The sequence below is a fragment of the Strix uralensis genome, chromosome 10 (assembly GCF_047716275.1).
Source record: "Strix uralensis isolate ZFMK-TIS-50842 chromosome 10, bStrUra1, whole genome shotgun sequence".
Classification (NCBI taxonomy): Eukaryota; Metazoa; Chordata; class Aves; order Strigiformes; family Strigidae; genus Strix; species Strix uralensis.
The window spans coordinates 3,043,613-3,059,091 of record NC_133981.1 but is presented as its reverse complement, the minus strand read 5'-3'; the positions used below and the strand labels follow the sequence as shown (position 1 = coordinate 3,059,091).

Below are 15,479 nucleotides of genomic sequence, written 5' to 3'. Positions count from 1 at the left end.
TTTCCCCGGTGCTGTCGGATAATGCTGATGGCCTCTGTGGGAAACCTGTGGCTGGAGGGAGCTTCTGCACATCACGCAACAGACTGCAAATGGTGATGACATCTGTGCGCTGCCAGCATGGCTTAGACAGGCCGTTGGCTCAGTTTGCAGAGTTTTTTATGAAAAAGGTGTGGATTTCTGCCACTTTACATCAAGTGTCATGAGGTTACATGGGCATGTGTTTTTGCTGCTGGTGCTTGACACGCTGTGGTTGGGTCCTGGCTTGCTCAGAGCCACTATGATGCTCTTTTCTAGTCTCCTGTCTTACGCTTCCTACCTTTTCTTTCTCTCACTTCTCCTCCCTGCCTGTGGTGATTTCTGCTCCCCTGGGTGCCATCAGTCAAGGTGCAGAAGAGTGACCACCACCACTGCTGGGACCCCTGTGTCAACTACTGTCACACCCACCACCCCGGGCACTGCAAGACACCCACTTGGAACCAGGCGTCTGGACAAGATTACTGCAAATGTAACCTCAGCGCGTGGCATTGCCCCCATCCCTGCGTGTGTTCATTCATGTTGTACCCCTCCATTTCCTTAATACCCAACTCTGTAGCCTGGCTTCTCACTCGTTTCCTCCTCAGTCACTTGGATCTGTTTCCACAGGTCCAGTGCTGAGGTACAAAATTAGTATCTGCAGCCCAGCACACACAGAGATCTGGTCGCTGCGACAAGAGCGGTGTGCTGGGCAGACCCACGCTCCCATCCTCCAATTGCCTGGTTTTGTATGGCAAAAATGAGTTGCTGTGAGACAAAGAGGGCATCTCTGGTGATGTGTAGGAGATCCAGCTCAGCCCTGATGCCACACAACATGTTAGCAGCAGGATTATGGCTGCTTCAAAATCTGTAAACCCACCTCTGGCAGGAAGCAGGCTCTGTGTGGTCCCAGGTTTCTCATCTTACAGCAGTAAGATAGGGCAGAGGAAAGATTTCACTGTGTCCGAACTGTGGGAAGCAAACAGGGCAGCCCCGTTGCCCAGCAGCTCAAGTTCAAGCTGTGATTTCTCTTTGTATGTATTTAAGGTTCATTAGTGCCATTGTGCCAAGCTGCTGTTGGCCGCCCTGCATCCAGGATGCATTTCTCACTTGGTGGCCTGGATGCTGCAGCGAGAGGCAGCCCAGTCACTGGAGACTGATTCTCCTCACTCCAAAAGGCCATTGAATGACTTGAGCGTGTCCAGAGAAGGGCAACGGAGCTGGTGCAGGGTCTGGAGCACAGGTCTGATGGGGAGCGGCTGAGGGAACTGGGGGGGTTTAGTCTGGAGAAGAGGAGGCTGAAGGGAGACCTCATGGCCCTCTACAGCTACCTGAAAGGAGGGTGCAGAGAGGGGGGATGAGTCTCTTGAGCCAAGGAACAAGCGCCAGGACAAGAGGGAATGGCCTCAAGCTGCGCCAGGGCAGGGTCAGACTGGCTCTTAGGAAGGATTTCTTTGCAGAAGGGGTTGTTGGACGTTGGAATGGGCTGCCCAGGGCAGGGGGGGAGTCCCCATCCCTGGAGGGGTTGAAGAGTTGGGTTGACCCAGCGCTAAGGGATCTGGTGGAGTTGGGAATGGTCAGTGTGAGGTTCATGGTTGGACTGGAGGATCTACAAGGTCTTTTCCAACCCAGATGATTCTGTGATTCTGAGACACTGCACACCAGAGAGCAATGTCCAGCTGGAGTCCAAGCCCACCTTCACAGCATTCCTGTAGCTGCAAGCCCAGGACAAGGTTCTCACCTTGTCTTGAGCCCTGGAGCTGTGAAGAAGCAGCTAATCTGAACCCCTCAGGTGCTGGGTGAACTCCCATTAGGTGAACCCACAGCTGCACTTCTCTGTGCATGTCCTTAAACCGCTCTGTATTTCCCCAGCTCTGGTGGCCGCCAACTTCTCGTCTCCCACTATGAACGCGCAGGGCTTCCCTTGCCAGAACTCGAACACGCTACCTCGCAGCTCCCACCCCATGAGCCCCCGCACCACCATGCTGAGGAGGAGGCAGAAGAAGAAGGAGCACAAGAGCTCACGTAAGAGTGGCAGTGGGCTGGGGCTGCGTCGGTCGGGGTGCACGTGCTTGCCTTGCTGTCCTTATTGTTGACTCTCAGCTGGGGTAGGATCACTCATTTCAGCACTGTCAGTGCCTTCCTCAGCCTCGGTCACTGTCCCCACCCCTGCCAGACCAAGGCCTGTGACCAGATCTATGCTGACTCTGGCTACCTTGACCTTCTGCCTCTCTCCTCCTCTCAGTGTCACTGGCCTCCAGCACGGTGGGTCCCGGCGGGCAGATAGTCCACACGGAGACAACAGAGGTGGTGCTCAGGGGAGACCCTTTGAATGGCTTCGGACTTCAGCTCCAGGGAGGCATCTTTGCTACTGAAACCCTGTCTTCCCCACCTCTCGTCCGTTTTATTGAGCCTGACAGCCCGGCAGAGAGGTTAGAGACCTTGCCCTTGGATGCTGATGGTGCTGCTGCTGAACATTTCATGGTTTGGTTTGTTTTCTCTCCTCAGAGGCTCATTTAGATATTTACTATCATCCTTGTAATATCTCCCATTCTTCACTGGGCATGGTTTACTGTCACTGCCATTTCTGCACTCGTCGGCTGACCGTGGCCTCCCTCGCATCCCAGGTGAACGTCTTGGCACCAGGCTGCGGCTGTTCTGGGAGGAGGAGGAGGAAGGGAGCGTGTGTCTGTGTGAGAGAGTCATTCCCATTCCTTTTTTTTTTTGGTTTTTTTCTTTCTCTTTGAAAGATAAAGCTTTTGTCTGGGTGCAGAAAGGGGAAAGATCTAAAGAAGTGGGCCCAGCAAAGTGTTTTCTGCCTGGTTTCATTGTAGCAGAACCCAGCTGTATAAATTGGCCTTAAAGCCAAGGTTTTGGACCACAGAGGAAGGCTCTGATTGAGAAGCTAGTAGGTGCTGCATTTAAGCACTCTTGCTTTTGGCTCTGTAATGCTGGGAAAAGAGCAGAACGGAGGAGTGGCATTAACTGCTGTGTGTCACCCCCTGGGGATAGTGGGAGCAATGACTCCTCTGGCAGCTGAGCTCCAGCTCAGGGGCTCTGGCTAAACTTTTTGCACTACCCTTGCTGGCTGGATTTAAAGTCTGCTCGGGTGCCTGTGCACTACAATGTAGGTGCCCTCTAGCAAGGCTTTTCTTACTAAGCAGCCCAGGTTCCAGCACGGCTTGAGCTCTTGTGGGTGGAAAGGAGAGCTGGTTTCATTAGATGGAATTGTGAGGTGAGCGAGCTGGCGCTTATGCCCCCGTGCTGGTTTCTCTTCCTGCCTGTGATTTCCACTGCTGGTCTATCCTGCACAGGGGTGCCGGGGGTGCAACGACGTAGCAGTGCTCAGTGTCTGCTGCAGACACTTCCCTGGGGAGGAGAAGTTTCCGAGGGCCCCATCAGCATGTGCGAATAGTTTGGTGTCTCCAAGCCAGCCCGGGAAGAGGGAGTTGTATGGCAGGGAGCATCTGCAGAAGGAAATGCAGATCCTTGCTGTGCAGACCAGTCTCTGTGTGGTGGCCTCTCCACGTGGCCAGGGCGGGGGCAAGGTGGAGCGTGAGTGCCTAGTGCTTCTGACTGGGAGGACAGGGACAAGGGGCTGGCGCAGGAAAAAGTTGTCCTGAGTGATGCAGGTTAAGAGAGATTTCAAAAGCCTTTTATGCCTTTTTTGTTTGTTTGTTTGTTTCCAAACAGGGTTTAAAAACGGATGTGATGGTGTTCTGTTTTTTTAATCCTCTATTACCAGGGTGAACTTGGCTCACATTGCAAAGCACCCAACTCCTTTTATAAATCAGGCAGCAACAAAGCCTGCTGTCCCAGTGGACGAGGGAGATGTGCTGAAATCCGCCTGGCTTTGCTTTATCCTCTTGCCAAGCCTGAAGCGAAAGCAAAGACTCGCAGTGCAGTCTTGCTTGGCTCTGATGTGTCACACACACTGCTCTCCCTCTCGGCTGCCCACCCAGCAGGATTCACGCTCTACTGGCTGCCGCTTTCTGGCGACAGGGAGCAATCCTCTCTGCGTTTGCAGCCTGGATTTGATTTGGGGATTAAATCTCTGCGGTGTATTTCTTCCTTTCCTAGACCATGCTGCTCTTCCTACCTAGCAGGAAAACACTGTATTTCCTCCCCATCTTGAAGTGGTAAGTGCACTGGGTTTGCAGTGAGGTGAAAAAGGCAGGTTTATGTTTTCATTTCACTTTTTGTTTCTTGTTATCTCACAGAGCTTGTTTGCTCCATCCTTCCTAGACACTTTGTTCCCTGCCCTTCAGAGGTTCTGCTGTAGCTGCAGCCTGAGACATTAGAGCCTTTTTTTTCCCCTTTACCAAACTGGGCTCTCAGATGAGGCTGGGATATGCTCTTTCTTGAGCTGCAGTTATTGCTCTTTGCAAAAGAGGGTGAGCAGTGGCAATACAGGGATCAGGCTTAGCAGCCGGGGTCTGTCCTGCACATTCACACACTCCTGTGCAAAACCTGTGAATCTGAATGTACTGTTGTACAAGCACATGATCCAAAATCACTTTGTCCATCTGGCTTGCCGTGGAGGAGCTGCCTCCTGAGCGTGTATCTAGTTGGAGTACTACCAGGGAGGAGGACGGCATCACCCTCTTTTCAGGGAGGTTGGGCTGCCTCCCGTTTATTATCTGCTTTGTGCTAGCTTGTGGCAGGCGGTTTGAAGCAAAAGCTCTCACCTGCCTGAGTTGTGGTTTGTTTTATAGCCAGTAGCCTCTAATAGACCTCCCTCCCCACCTGTTGTTTTGTTTCCTGGGTGCAAGATGAAGCCTTCAGGCTCCAAATGAGACAGTGATTCAGCCCCTGTTATCAGCAGGGAGGGTGAAATAGGAAGGTGCCTGACATCCCCTCTTGGCTGCCTTGAAACATGCAGCTTTTGTGTCCTTCCTCCTGCAGCCGTCACTGACAGCAGTGGGAGAGTATCTGGCTTCTCCATCTCGGTATCCAAAATCAATGCTTCCTGCTGGCTTACATGTTTTCTAGCTCTGCTCAGACACAATTGTTTGATCATTGTGTTTCTGGCTTTTGAGTATGAATAGTTTGCAAAAGGAAAGTTTAGCAGCTGGGTAAAGCTGTCAGCAAACCTTTGACCTTTTGGGGGCTGGGACCCACCCACCTGTGTGCACACACAGATGTAGGTATGCACAGAGATGCGCGTGTCTGACCTGTGCAGGCCCACTCTGGGGCACGTAAGGGCATGACAGGTTGGTTTCTGCAGCCAGCGATGTGGCCGTGGTCACAGCTGCTGCTGCTCACCCCACAGCTGGAGCAACCACGCAGATGCTGATGATGCTGAGGAGGATCTTTAGCACATATCCTGCCCGAGGCTTGAGTATGCGCTGCTCTGTGTCTAGCAAGACACCTCCACTGCTCTGTTGGTGTCTTTGAGCTCAAGGAATGAGTCATGACAAGATGCAAATCTCTGCAACCCCAGGGAGACATTCCTATTGTGGACTCAAACACATCCATAGGGCTGTCTTGCACTCCAGGAGATGCCTGTACTCTTGTTCTCTCTGATTTTAATGCACTTCTCCTCCCGTGATCTCAAAGCACTTTGTGAGTTCTGCTGTTAGACTGCATATCTCTGAGACAAATGCCCTCTCTTTTGGAAAGCCATCCAAAAGGAATGTGTAGGATCCCACAGCAGAGCCAAGGAGAGCTCTGCAGGAGCCTTGGCTCCCTGGGCCCTGCTCCCAACCCAAGGGCACATGCCAGCTGGAAACTGGTGTCTCTGGAATTATTCTGAAGGGTTAACAAGGCACGTCGGGTTTCCTTGCACTTGTGGAGGGAGCCAGAAGGTTGCGGCTTCACTCCACAAACTTTTATAAACCTGCAAGACTGGGGCTTAAACAACAGTGATTGACTGAGGCTAATAGTAAAAGAAATAAAATACTTCTGACCTAACGGAGCTGTTGGCTGTAAAACACCCAGGCAAATCTACCTTGAGTGAAGAAACAGAAGAAACGGTTGTTTTGTGAGAAGGCAGCTCTGGTGAGAAAGGTGGGACATGTTTGCTTTGATGCTATGTAAAAGTATCCTGTGATCTCCCAGCCCTTGCGGCTGAAACAGTGGTGCCAAAATGGATTGTATATTTAAAAAAATTGTCTTTGCGTGCCCTTGAAAGACAGTGATGTCTGTGTGATGCAGATGTGGATCCCTCCTTTCCAAAAGGTGCATCGTGGCCATAGCAAGAGAGCTCTTGGTGCTGGAGGAGGCATCTCTGTCGTCCTCCTTGCCATCTTCATATTTATAAGCTGATATTTCCAAGCACATCTATGGCTGCATAGCCACAAGTCCAGTGAAGGACTGTAATTAAACTGGATGTAATTTATTCACAAGAGTGGATTCATTTATACACCATGGAGTTGTCTGTCCTAATCCAAGTCTCCTTGAACAAACAATTCTCAATTTACATCTCATAAAATAGTCAGCGTTTTACCATGGATGGCATGAACTCAGGCAGCAGTGTAAATATACTGCAAGTTTAATACCTTTCTACCAGTAAAATAACCTCCCTAGGCTCTCTCCAAACTTGCTCATATCTCAGCTTTTGATGGGCCACTGGCAAAAACTGTTGTGCTTGTGCATTTTTCTTGATTTTAGATGTGTGCAGTTTTTCTTGATAACCTGGCCTTTTTCATATACATCCTGTTGTTTGGAGGTGAATAATGCAGCCTCTGTCCGTTGCCTTTGGTGTTATCTTCATGTGCCTGGAAGCTGTGGTACCATGTTTTCTTACAATTGAATTGGGTGTGAGCGATGAAGAGTGGTTGGAAGGACTAGTAAAAAACAAGCTGTCTTCCATGAAGTATCAGTGGAAGCTGACATCTAGAAAGGAGATGGCGAAGGATGTGCTTGATCAATTAAACAGGAGGGGAATAAAGATTCTCTGAAGAAGGCTCAAAACAGGATAGCTGATGCCTTCTGGGAAATCTTTGTGGTAAAATAACTCCAAATATCAAGGTGAACATTAGACTTGATCTCATAACCCTCAACCTGTTTAGAGACCACTCTGTAGCTTACATTAATGGTGGATGAAGAATGGTTTCACAAGCTCTGCTCAAGTGGACAGCCTTACAGACAGGTGATGAGTGGAAAATCTGAAAAGATGTGGTTATAGGGAACAAATGATGAAGGGTATAAAGAGGGAAGATGAGCCCCTGGCCAGTCACAGGGAACACCACACTCTTGATTTTGTACAGCCACAGGCCAGCTCATATTAGCTGTGGGAGATAACTTGGAGGATTGTCTGGCTGGTGTTGCAGTATATTTAAAAAAAAAAAAAAAAAAGGGGGAAGGTGGATAATGAATGTAGGAATGCAGTGGTTCATGTGTGGAAACACCTTGCTTCTAAATCCAGAGGGGTCCCAAGAGACAAACCATGCTGTAGCAGTATATCTCCAACATAGCCTTGCCATCATTGTTTTTCTTCCAAAGTAAAAAAAAACTTGCTGATCTCTGTTCTTGGAGAAAGTGGGTCTAAACCAAAAACCCCAAAGGGCCAGTTGTGGTTATACTGGTGGGCTATTGCATCAGAATAATATTGGCCTTTCGAGGCAGTTAAACAGTATCAATGTACGTTTGGCTTCCAGAAATGCAATTACAAGGGATAAATGATTATCCAATTTGCTGAGACGTTTCAGTGAGTTCATTGGATTGTAGCTTCAGTATTAGCCATGTATTAAGCGGAGGAGTCTGTGCAATTTTCAGTGCCATTAGTTTGGGTTTCAGAGGGTGCAGGCACATGGAAAGAGCTGTATACCATTAGATAGGGTAGGAGGGCACATGGCCTTGCATTTATCACTCTCATCTCTTGGCCATGGTGTTGACTTTTGGGACGGTGAGAGTTACTTTTTTTTTTTCCCTGGAAGTTACAGGAAATGTGACCAAAAATGGTTATTTAGCAGCAAAATATGTCTGACCTTAAGCAAACCACAAGAGTTTGCTGCCTTGTGACCTTCCAGGGGCTCTTGGCACTGGGACGGGCATTGCAGAATGAGTTATCTTCTCTTTGGGGCCACTTCTGCAGGATTGGTCACTACTCTGTGTGTCTTGGAACAGATCTGCCTGGCAAAAGTAACTCATGGCTGGTTGTGGGGTTGTTTTTTTTCTCCTTTCCTCTTTTTTTCCTGCCTCCTTGTTCCCTTTCCCTCTTTTCCCAATGTGGACTGCAGGTGTGGGCTGCTGCAAGTAGGAGACAGAGTCCTTTCTATCAATGGCATTGCAACTGAGGACGGGACTATGGAGGAAGCTAATCAGCTTTTGCGTGATGCCGCGCTCACCAACAAAGTGGTGCTCGAGATTGAGTTCGATGTTGCAGGTACGTTGCCAAAGGAATTGCTGCTCCTCATGCCAGCAGGACTCCGCCAGGGCCTTTGCTAACCCGTAGGAGGGAGTGTACTCACACAAATACATGAGGGTTTTGTTAGAGCTCAGAGGGAAGAGTGAGAACACCCTGTGAGGATTTCTCATTATTCTCTAACGTGCACTGAGAGGGAGGGTTCTTCTTCTGATCCTTCCATAAATGCCTTGTGCTCACCACTTGGTTGAGGTAAGCCTAAGGAGTAGATGAAGAGGCCACCTGCCCTTTGAATATTTACCCATTAATATGAATTATATTTATATTAATTTATGGCCTTGAACCAAGGAGGGAGCCAAGGCTATTGGCTGGGGCTAAAGTGCAGCTTTGTGTTAAAAAGCAAAAAGAAAAGTTTTTTCCTTTTACACTGACAGAGCTACCTCAATCTTGAAATACAGTGTGATGTGAGCACTTCACTTGACGTTCAGAGCATGTATTTTTAATGAGCATCCGAATTTTAACCTAAGGTCCGCAGGGCCTCAGATAACAACCTTATTTGAAACAATAAAGCTGAGTTTTGTGGGCTTGTTTTTCTTGGTTCCAAAGAAACCATCCATGCAACTGAAAACTCTCTGTATTCTCCTATTTTCTTTTTTTGTCTGCTTTGGTTTTATAGAGTCTGTCATACCCAGCAGCGGTACTTTCCACGTTAAATTGCCCAAGAAAAGAGGTGTAGAGCTTGGAATTACAATCAGCTGTAAGTATTGCTCAGACTTGCGCTAGCAGTTGCAAGAGCTGCTACTTTCCACCCTGGCACATCAGAGAGGCCCAATGGAGAGAGATCAGATTACGTGGGGTTTCCTGGTAGCGTTTGCAGTGCTTGTGATTTATCCCAAACTGAATTAAATGTGTGGTTCTTGCCTCCGCGAGCTGGCGGGCACAGAGAAAAGCAGCTGCATGGAGAGTTGGGGCAAAGGATACGTCTCAACTGATTGATTGGTTTGTGCCGCAGACTAATATTATATATATTATATGTATATTATTTTATATATTACATTATATTTTATATATAATATATATGTTATATATTATATATTATATTATTAGTAATATTATTTTTATTTCCTTGCTCACAGTTGTATTATGTTCCTTTTAAAAAACAATTGCCTGGGTCTGCTGGGACCCTTGCAGGGAGAGGTGGAGGGAGGAGAGCAAGTGTGAGGTGCACCCACAACTTGAAGTGTAGAGAGGGGAAACTGCCAAGAGGAGGAGGAGGAGGAGAAGGGTGGTGGGCCTTAGAGGTGGGGGGAAGGCACTTTAGGGACAGGAGGGTGCTGGGCCGGGTTTGCTGGGAGTCATTGCATTGACTAACCCCAGCCATGGAGGAGGAGATCCATGTGTCAGGACTTGGTGGGCACAGAGAGAACGAGACATAAACCTTTTTCTTTCTTTTCTCCATTCTCTGCTCACTCTTGATTCATTATCTCTGTTTCTCTTCTGAAGCGTATTTTTCATTTAAAGACCTTTCGGCCTCTTTGGAGAGGATGCTGTAAGGGGGTCATATAGGCAGATCCATCCCAAATTTCTGGCTAACTTGGAGTCTTATTATGCCTTGCATCAATGAATTTTTCCTTTATGGCAAATGTGAGCAGGTCTCACGTCACTCATCACTCTCTCACTGCTGGGTAAATGGAGTTGAATCATCTCAGATTTGCCATGCCCAGAGGCTGCCACCACCTCTCAGCTGAAACAAAGCAGCTTGTGAGACTGCAGTAATGGGATCTCACATCGCAGCCCTCAGGAGCGTGGACCCAGCTGTGTCTGGGGAATGGAGTCACTGGGGACACTTTAGGTTTCATTAAAATAGATAAGCTATTTGCAATTACCTCTTGGCATTTACAGCATTAGTTAGTGAGTTAATTGGAGGTGTTCTGGTCTAAGTGGGGGATTCTCAGGAGTGACTTGAACATCAACAGGACGATGGCTTTGCGCCCTGTGTTATTTCTTCTCCCTCTTCCCAGCTTTCCCTAGTTGCGCCGTGAGTATAATCCTGAGAAATAACAGCACGGTATTTAACGTTTGGCTTGGTAGCAATTACTGTCTGAAGACATCAAAGTGCCTTCAGAAAGCAGCGGGGTACCCGTAATAACATTTCACTGGTGGGGGAGCCGGGCATGGTGCAGCAGCCCAGCCTGCGCTGGGTTCCCAACCTGCTGCCCTGCCCACGGCGTTGGTGTTGCATGCTCAGGTAGCAACCAAGGTCGGTGGATCTGGTAGCAAAAAACTTCTGGCTTGAGCATGGCCAGGGTTTCACCCTGATGAAGCTTCAAAGATTGGTTTGTATCTGGGGCTGGAGAGCAAAACAAACCTAGGAGTTGCCAGCAAAAATACTAGTTTTTATTTGTAGAGTCTCACTTAAATGGGATCTGCTTCAGATGTACATTTACACTTCAAACATATTTTTATGTTGAAAATGTTTTCATTTGAAATTTGTTTAAAAAATTGATTTTACACACTTTTTTTGAAAACACTGCTAAATAAAAAGAAACTGACCCCTGGGTTTTAAATAGTTAGATACCCATTATCCAACTACAAAGCAGTTTTTTAACAATATAATAGTTCTGATTGTTGAACAGGTTTGCAGGACGTTCTTTAAGTAATGCATACGCATAAACTTAAGAGATATTTCAGTCCTCTGCTGAGTCAAAGCCAAAATTATATTTACAAATGGAGCGAAAGACAGCCATCCAGAAAATGCTGTGGCAAGCCTGAAATGCTAGTTGAATCCTAATTCTGGTTTCATATATTAGTCTGTATAAGCCTATGTCCACATGACCCTTAGCAAATTAGATCATCATTTTGTCACTCTGCCTCTGACCGGGCAGATAAATATACCGGTTTCAAACGTTAAAACCAAAGCAGGCAGCCTTATGGTAAGTACCTCCTGCAGAGACATGATGTGAATGCAGGAGTGTGATGCAAGCAGCAAGAGAAAAGAGGTAAAAATAACTCTTCTCTATTTTGCTCAGTTCCTCCCAGTTCTGCTGATTTGAATGCTTGTGTAAGTCTAGAAACAGTTCTTACAGCTTTCCTTCTGACAAGGAAAAGCATATAACTACTGTTTTAAAGTAGGGGACTTGGTTTACTGGCCTCCCACATTGGATTCCTGTTCCTCTGTAAAACTGGGGCAGGTTAAACAGATGACAAGCTGGAGGGGTCAGTAGAAGACTGTTGTGGTCACAGAACTGGGTTTGTTCATAAACTTTGTTGCAGATACACTGCAAATGAAAGATGAGTTGCTTTCGTTGAGTTTTACCTCTCGGCTTCAGCAGGCTCATCTGTAGTTAATTCCTCTGTCTAGGAAGGTTTGCTGCTGCCTTCTTACACGGGCAGAAAGTGTTACGACCTCATCAGAGGAGCACTAAAGAAATAAAAGCGATCAAGTTCTTGCTGTGCTGTGGCTCTCAGAGCTAATTGGGAGATGGGCTAAGTACAAGGAGGGAGAGAAGGATTCTTGATGGATGTGTTGGAAGAGTCAGTGTAATGGAGCTGACTGCAGGAGGAACCATAAATCTGCTGGAAAGCCTCATAAAAGGGTTGAAAACCCAGGAGGCTTTTGTATGAGGAGGGCAGGCGCTGCTGGTTCTGGGGTGAACATGCAGAGAGGGTCTGTGCTTGCTCCTGCTGAGGAGCAGATGTTTGCTGAGGGCATTTCATCTTCTCTGAGGTCTCAGGGTTTTGCAGAAGGAGAAGGCTTGGGCTGGGCGAGCCCCTGGTTGTGGTCTGTGTGCACAGATGGGTTTCTTCCCCTGCTCAGACACAGCGTGACAAAGGGGTGCAGCAAATCAAGATGCATGATGCAAATATATGCATATAGCATTATTTCCCCTTCCATTCCCCAAAGGATGAATACAAAATCCAAGGGGTGAGTCTCTCACTGACTGTGCTTTGTGTTTCTGTGGCACCTCGGTGCCCTCAAGCCTCATTCAGTCTCCTACGTTTACTAAATGAAAATTAGCAAAGCAAAACACCGAAGCTGCCTCGTGTGCACTGTTTCCCTGCACTTCATCCAGGGGTGAAGGGACAAGAAGCCAGCAAAATCACTCTTGTTTTCTCCATACTCCAGTGCCTTGGTTTCTGTCCCAGGGAAAAGGCTGCGTTTGTTAGTGAAACAGCTGCTCTGATTGAAGAGGGAAGCGTGTACTCCTTCCTGCTCGGCATGGTTCAAAGCGCTCTGTGGGCTGTGAAGCTCACTTGTTTGCAGGGACCTCTGAGGTGCTCTGAATGGTGGGGATGCAAAGACGAGCAGACTGAGATTTTTGAGAAAAGGATGTGAAGAATTGGCTCTTGTTAGCCTGAACTACTTGTCGCCATTAGCAGAACACATGCCTTAAGTGCTCTGATCTTGCTGGCTGCATTCAGTTCTAATGATACAGTTATGCCTTTGTAGGTTTTCTGTAAATCTCTTACAAATTAAAATCTCCAGCAGCGAGAAGCTAATGGTCCTGTATTCTTGTGTGTTCAATACCTGACCTCTTAAAATAAGATATGGATTTGTTATTAGCCTCTGGAAAATGATAGTTGATTACAAAAAAGATTGCTTTTTGTGTTGTGGGGTTTTTTTTTGTCTGTCTCAAATATCCTCTTCAAGGGCTAGTTATGAAATTTGCTGCAGGGTACAGGTGTTTTGTTGTTGCTGTCTAAACAGATATTGAAATTACCATTCATTTTAGATATGCGTTAGTGCTTTATATAGCACGTTTATCAAATTACCTTTATATATCTTAACAAATCAATTCCTGTGCCCTTGGCGTGAAGTACTGCAGATACTGAGTAGGTAGTATATCTGCTTGCGGGTGATAAAACCGGAATTTGGGTAGATAGATAACTTCGATTAAGTCGCTTAAGCAGTGTAATCGCTGTCCTAGTGAGAAGATGGATCTGTGAGCCCAGCAAATCTAGCTTTGCTGGCGCTGGATTAACCTGGGACCTGCCACCAGCCCGGCAGAGCATGTCTGCAAGCGGCAGTGTGCCTGGCAGCCTCCCGTCCTACCCCCTCGCTAATGCTGCAGCTTCAGCTGAGATTTGCAGCTGATTCACTCTGGTGCTTCTACCAAAGTGGGATATTCTGTCCTGGTTTTGCTATCTGGAGATTTGAAAGCAAATAGATCTGCGGTGGGGCAAATATCCTGCTGGAGGCACTGATAATTTGGGCACCTGTTGCTAAAACAAATGATAGAGCAAAAAATTGGGTACTGGGGATTTGATGTTCGTTGCTGCTTTTTGTAATTGATTCTCATTTGCTTTTATTCCTCTTCTCATTCCTTAGCTATCCTGAGATTATTGGGTTTCTGATTTTGTTTGTTTTTCCCATTTATAAATGCTTGCTTTCTTAAATGTATTCTTATGGCATTATTACAATTTCCTTAATTACACGTTGGCAGAGTGCTGCTTTGGCTTGGTCAATAACGAAGGGCATTTATAACAGGTTGATGCATGTGAGATATGTGCTCATGCTCCTTGGAGGGGAATAATTTACCAATACGAGTCATTATGCATTCTATTAAAAACACAAACTGGACATGTGTTTCTGGCCTCATCATCCATCACAGAGTAAACACCAAGCGAGCCAGAATCCCAGAAGAGGTGGCGAGAGACTGAAAGCAATTTATAAAAAGTAAATAACAGTATTGATCAATTCACCTTTTTATCACTGCCCTGTCACCACTGCCAAGCAGTGTTTTCATTTCGAGTTTCTCCCCCACCCCATGCTTCTGCCTTCACCAGCTGTTGATTTATGGAGCTTTCTCTGGGGCACTCAAGCACATTTAAACTATCTTTTGTACTGGTAAACCCACCAAAAATACAAATGTATCTGAAAAAGAGCCTACTTCCATCTGAAGTGGTTTGCCCTGGCAGATAGGGACCACAACCAAGAGGGACTGCTGAGAGAGAGCCTGGGTTTCTGCACACCAGCTTCTGCCTCTGTGCCTCGATCCATCTCTTCCCTTGACTCCCTTTGCTGCCATCTCTGTTTTACAGACAGGGAAGCAAGACCCAGAGGCAAGTCCAGGCATCTGAACCGTGTCTTCCTTCAGCAAACAGAATTACCAAGGCACTGTCCTTTGAAGAGAAATAACCACATCAGCAGCAGAAATGAATGGATAAAGAGGCTTTACTCATCTGTGCGTCTTAACTCCAAAGACCACAGCCCTAATAAAATAGTAATGTACTTTCAGGTGTTTTTGTTTAATTGCAGGCAAATTAGAAATGGTTTATCCAAAAGCTCACCAGGGATCTACACATCTAATGCCTCTGACCTAGACTGAGCCGCCACTTCAGTGAAATTGCAGCGCTCCTGCCTGTAGAAGGGCAGCCGTTACGCAGAGGCGTGTTGTCACCCTGTGTGAACAGCCCAGGACTGTTAAAAACGTGGGTCCCGGGGTGGCTGGGGCAGTCAGGGACAGCCTGGTCCCAGCTGATGGGCAGAAAGCCCAGCTGGGCACTCTGCTGGGGCACTGGGAAAGACTTTGGGATGCCAAAGGTGAGTTAATGAAGTTAGTAACTACTGTTTTTAAAACAAACAGCAAGTGACTGTTCTGTGCTTTGAGATTTCAGTATCTTAACTTTGTATCTTATGCCTCTTGAGTGAGAATGATTATTCATTAAGTCTCTCTAACTTACCTTTTAGATTTGTAGGTACTGACTAATAATGGTAGTTCCATAAAGCCTTTCCATTTTATACTAAGTGATTATTTAAAACAGAGGGCTGCCATTTATTAAAGTTTGGGTACTCTGATGGTAGGGACAGTTGTATGCGCTTGTACGTGGCTCTTCCATTTGACTGAAGTCTCAAGAAAATCTGTTTGGAAAACACAACTTCCAAAAAAAGTGCAAACAAAACCCAGAATGATTTTTCCTTAAAACTTGCTTTGTTTCCTAATGGACAAAGCACTTGGTTTGTGCTTCTGACACAGGAAGCTTGTGCTGCATTCAGTGCTGACACCAACTGTGGAGCTGCAGAAGGATGAGGTCTTGCTCTCTGCTCAGAGACTGATCATGGGCAGGATCCCCACTCATGTTGCAGGGTTTGTAAGGCAGACACCAAGATAAATGCCATTTCTGCAGAACTTGAAGCGTGTTGTTGTCTATACTTGCT

At 46.9% G+C, this 15,479-nt stretch overlaps 1 protein-coding gene across 1 annotated transcript in view; it reads left to right on the top strand.

Annotated features, from left to right (window-relative positions):
- Positions 1–15,479, top strand: part of GRIP2 (glutamate receptor interacting protein 2) — a 294,065-nt gene that overhangs the window by 251,079 nt on the left and 27,507 nt on the right. Inside the window, exons 10-14 of the mRNA XM_074878902.1 lie at positions 380–505; positions 1,885–2,037; positions 2,258–2,444; positions 8,196–8,341; positions 8,997–9,077. Coding sequence (XP_074735003.1) covers positions 380–505; positions 1,885–2,037; positions 2,258–2,444; positions 8,196–8,341; positions 8,997–9,077 — 693 coding nt within the window. The remainder of the gene's footprint in view (positions 1–379; positions 506–1,884; positions 2,038–2,257; positions 2,445–8,195; positions 8,342–8,996; positions 9,078–15,479) is intronic.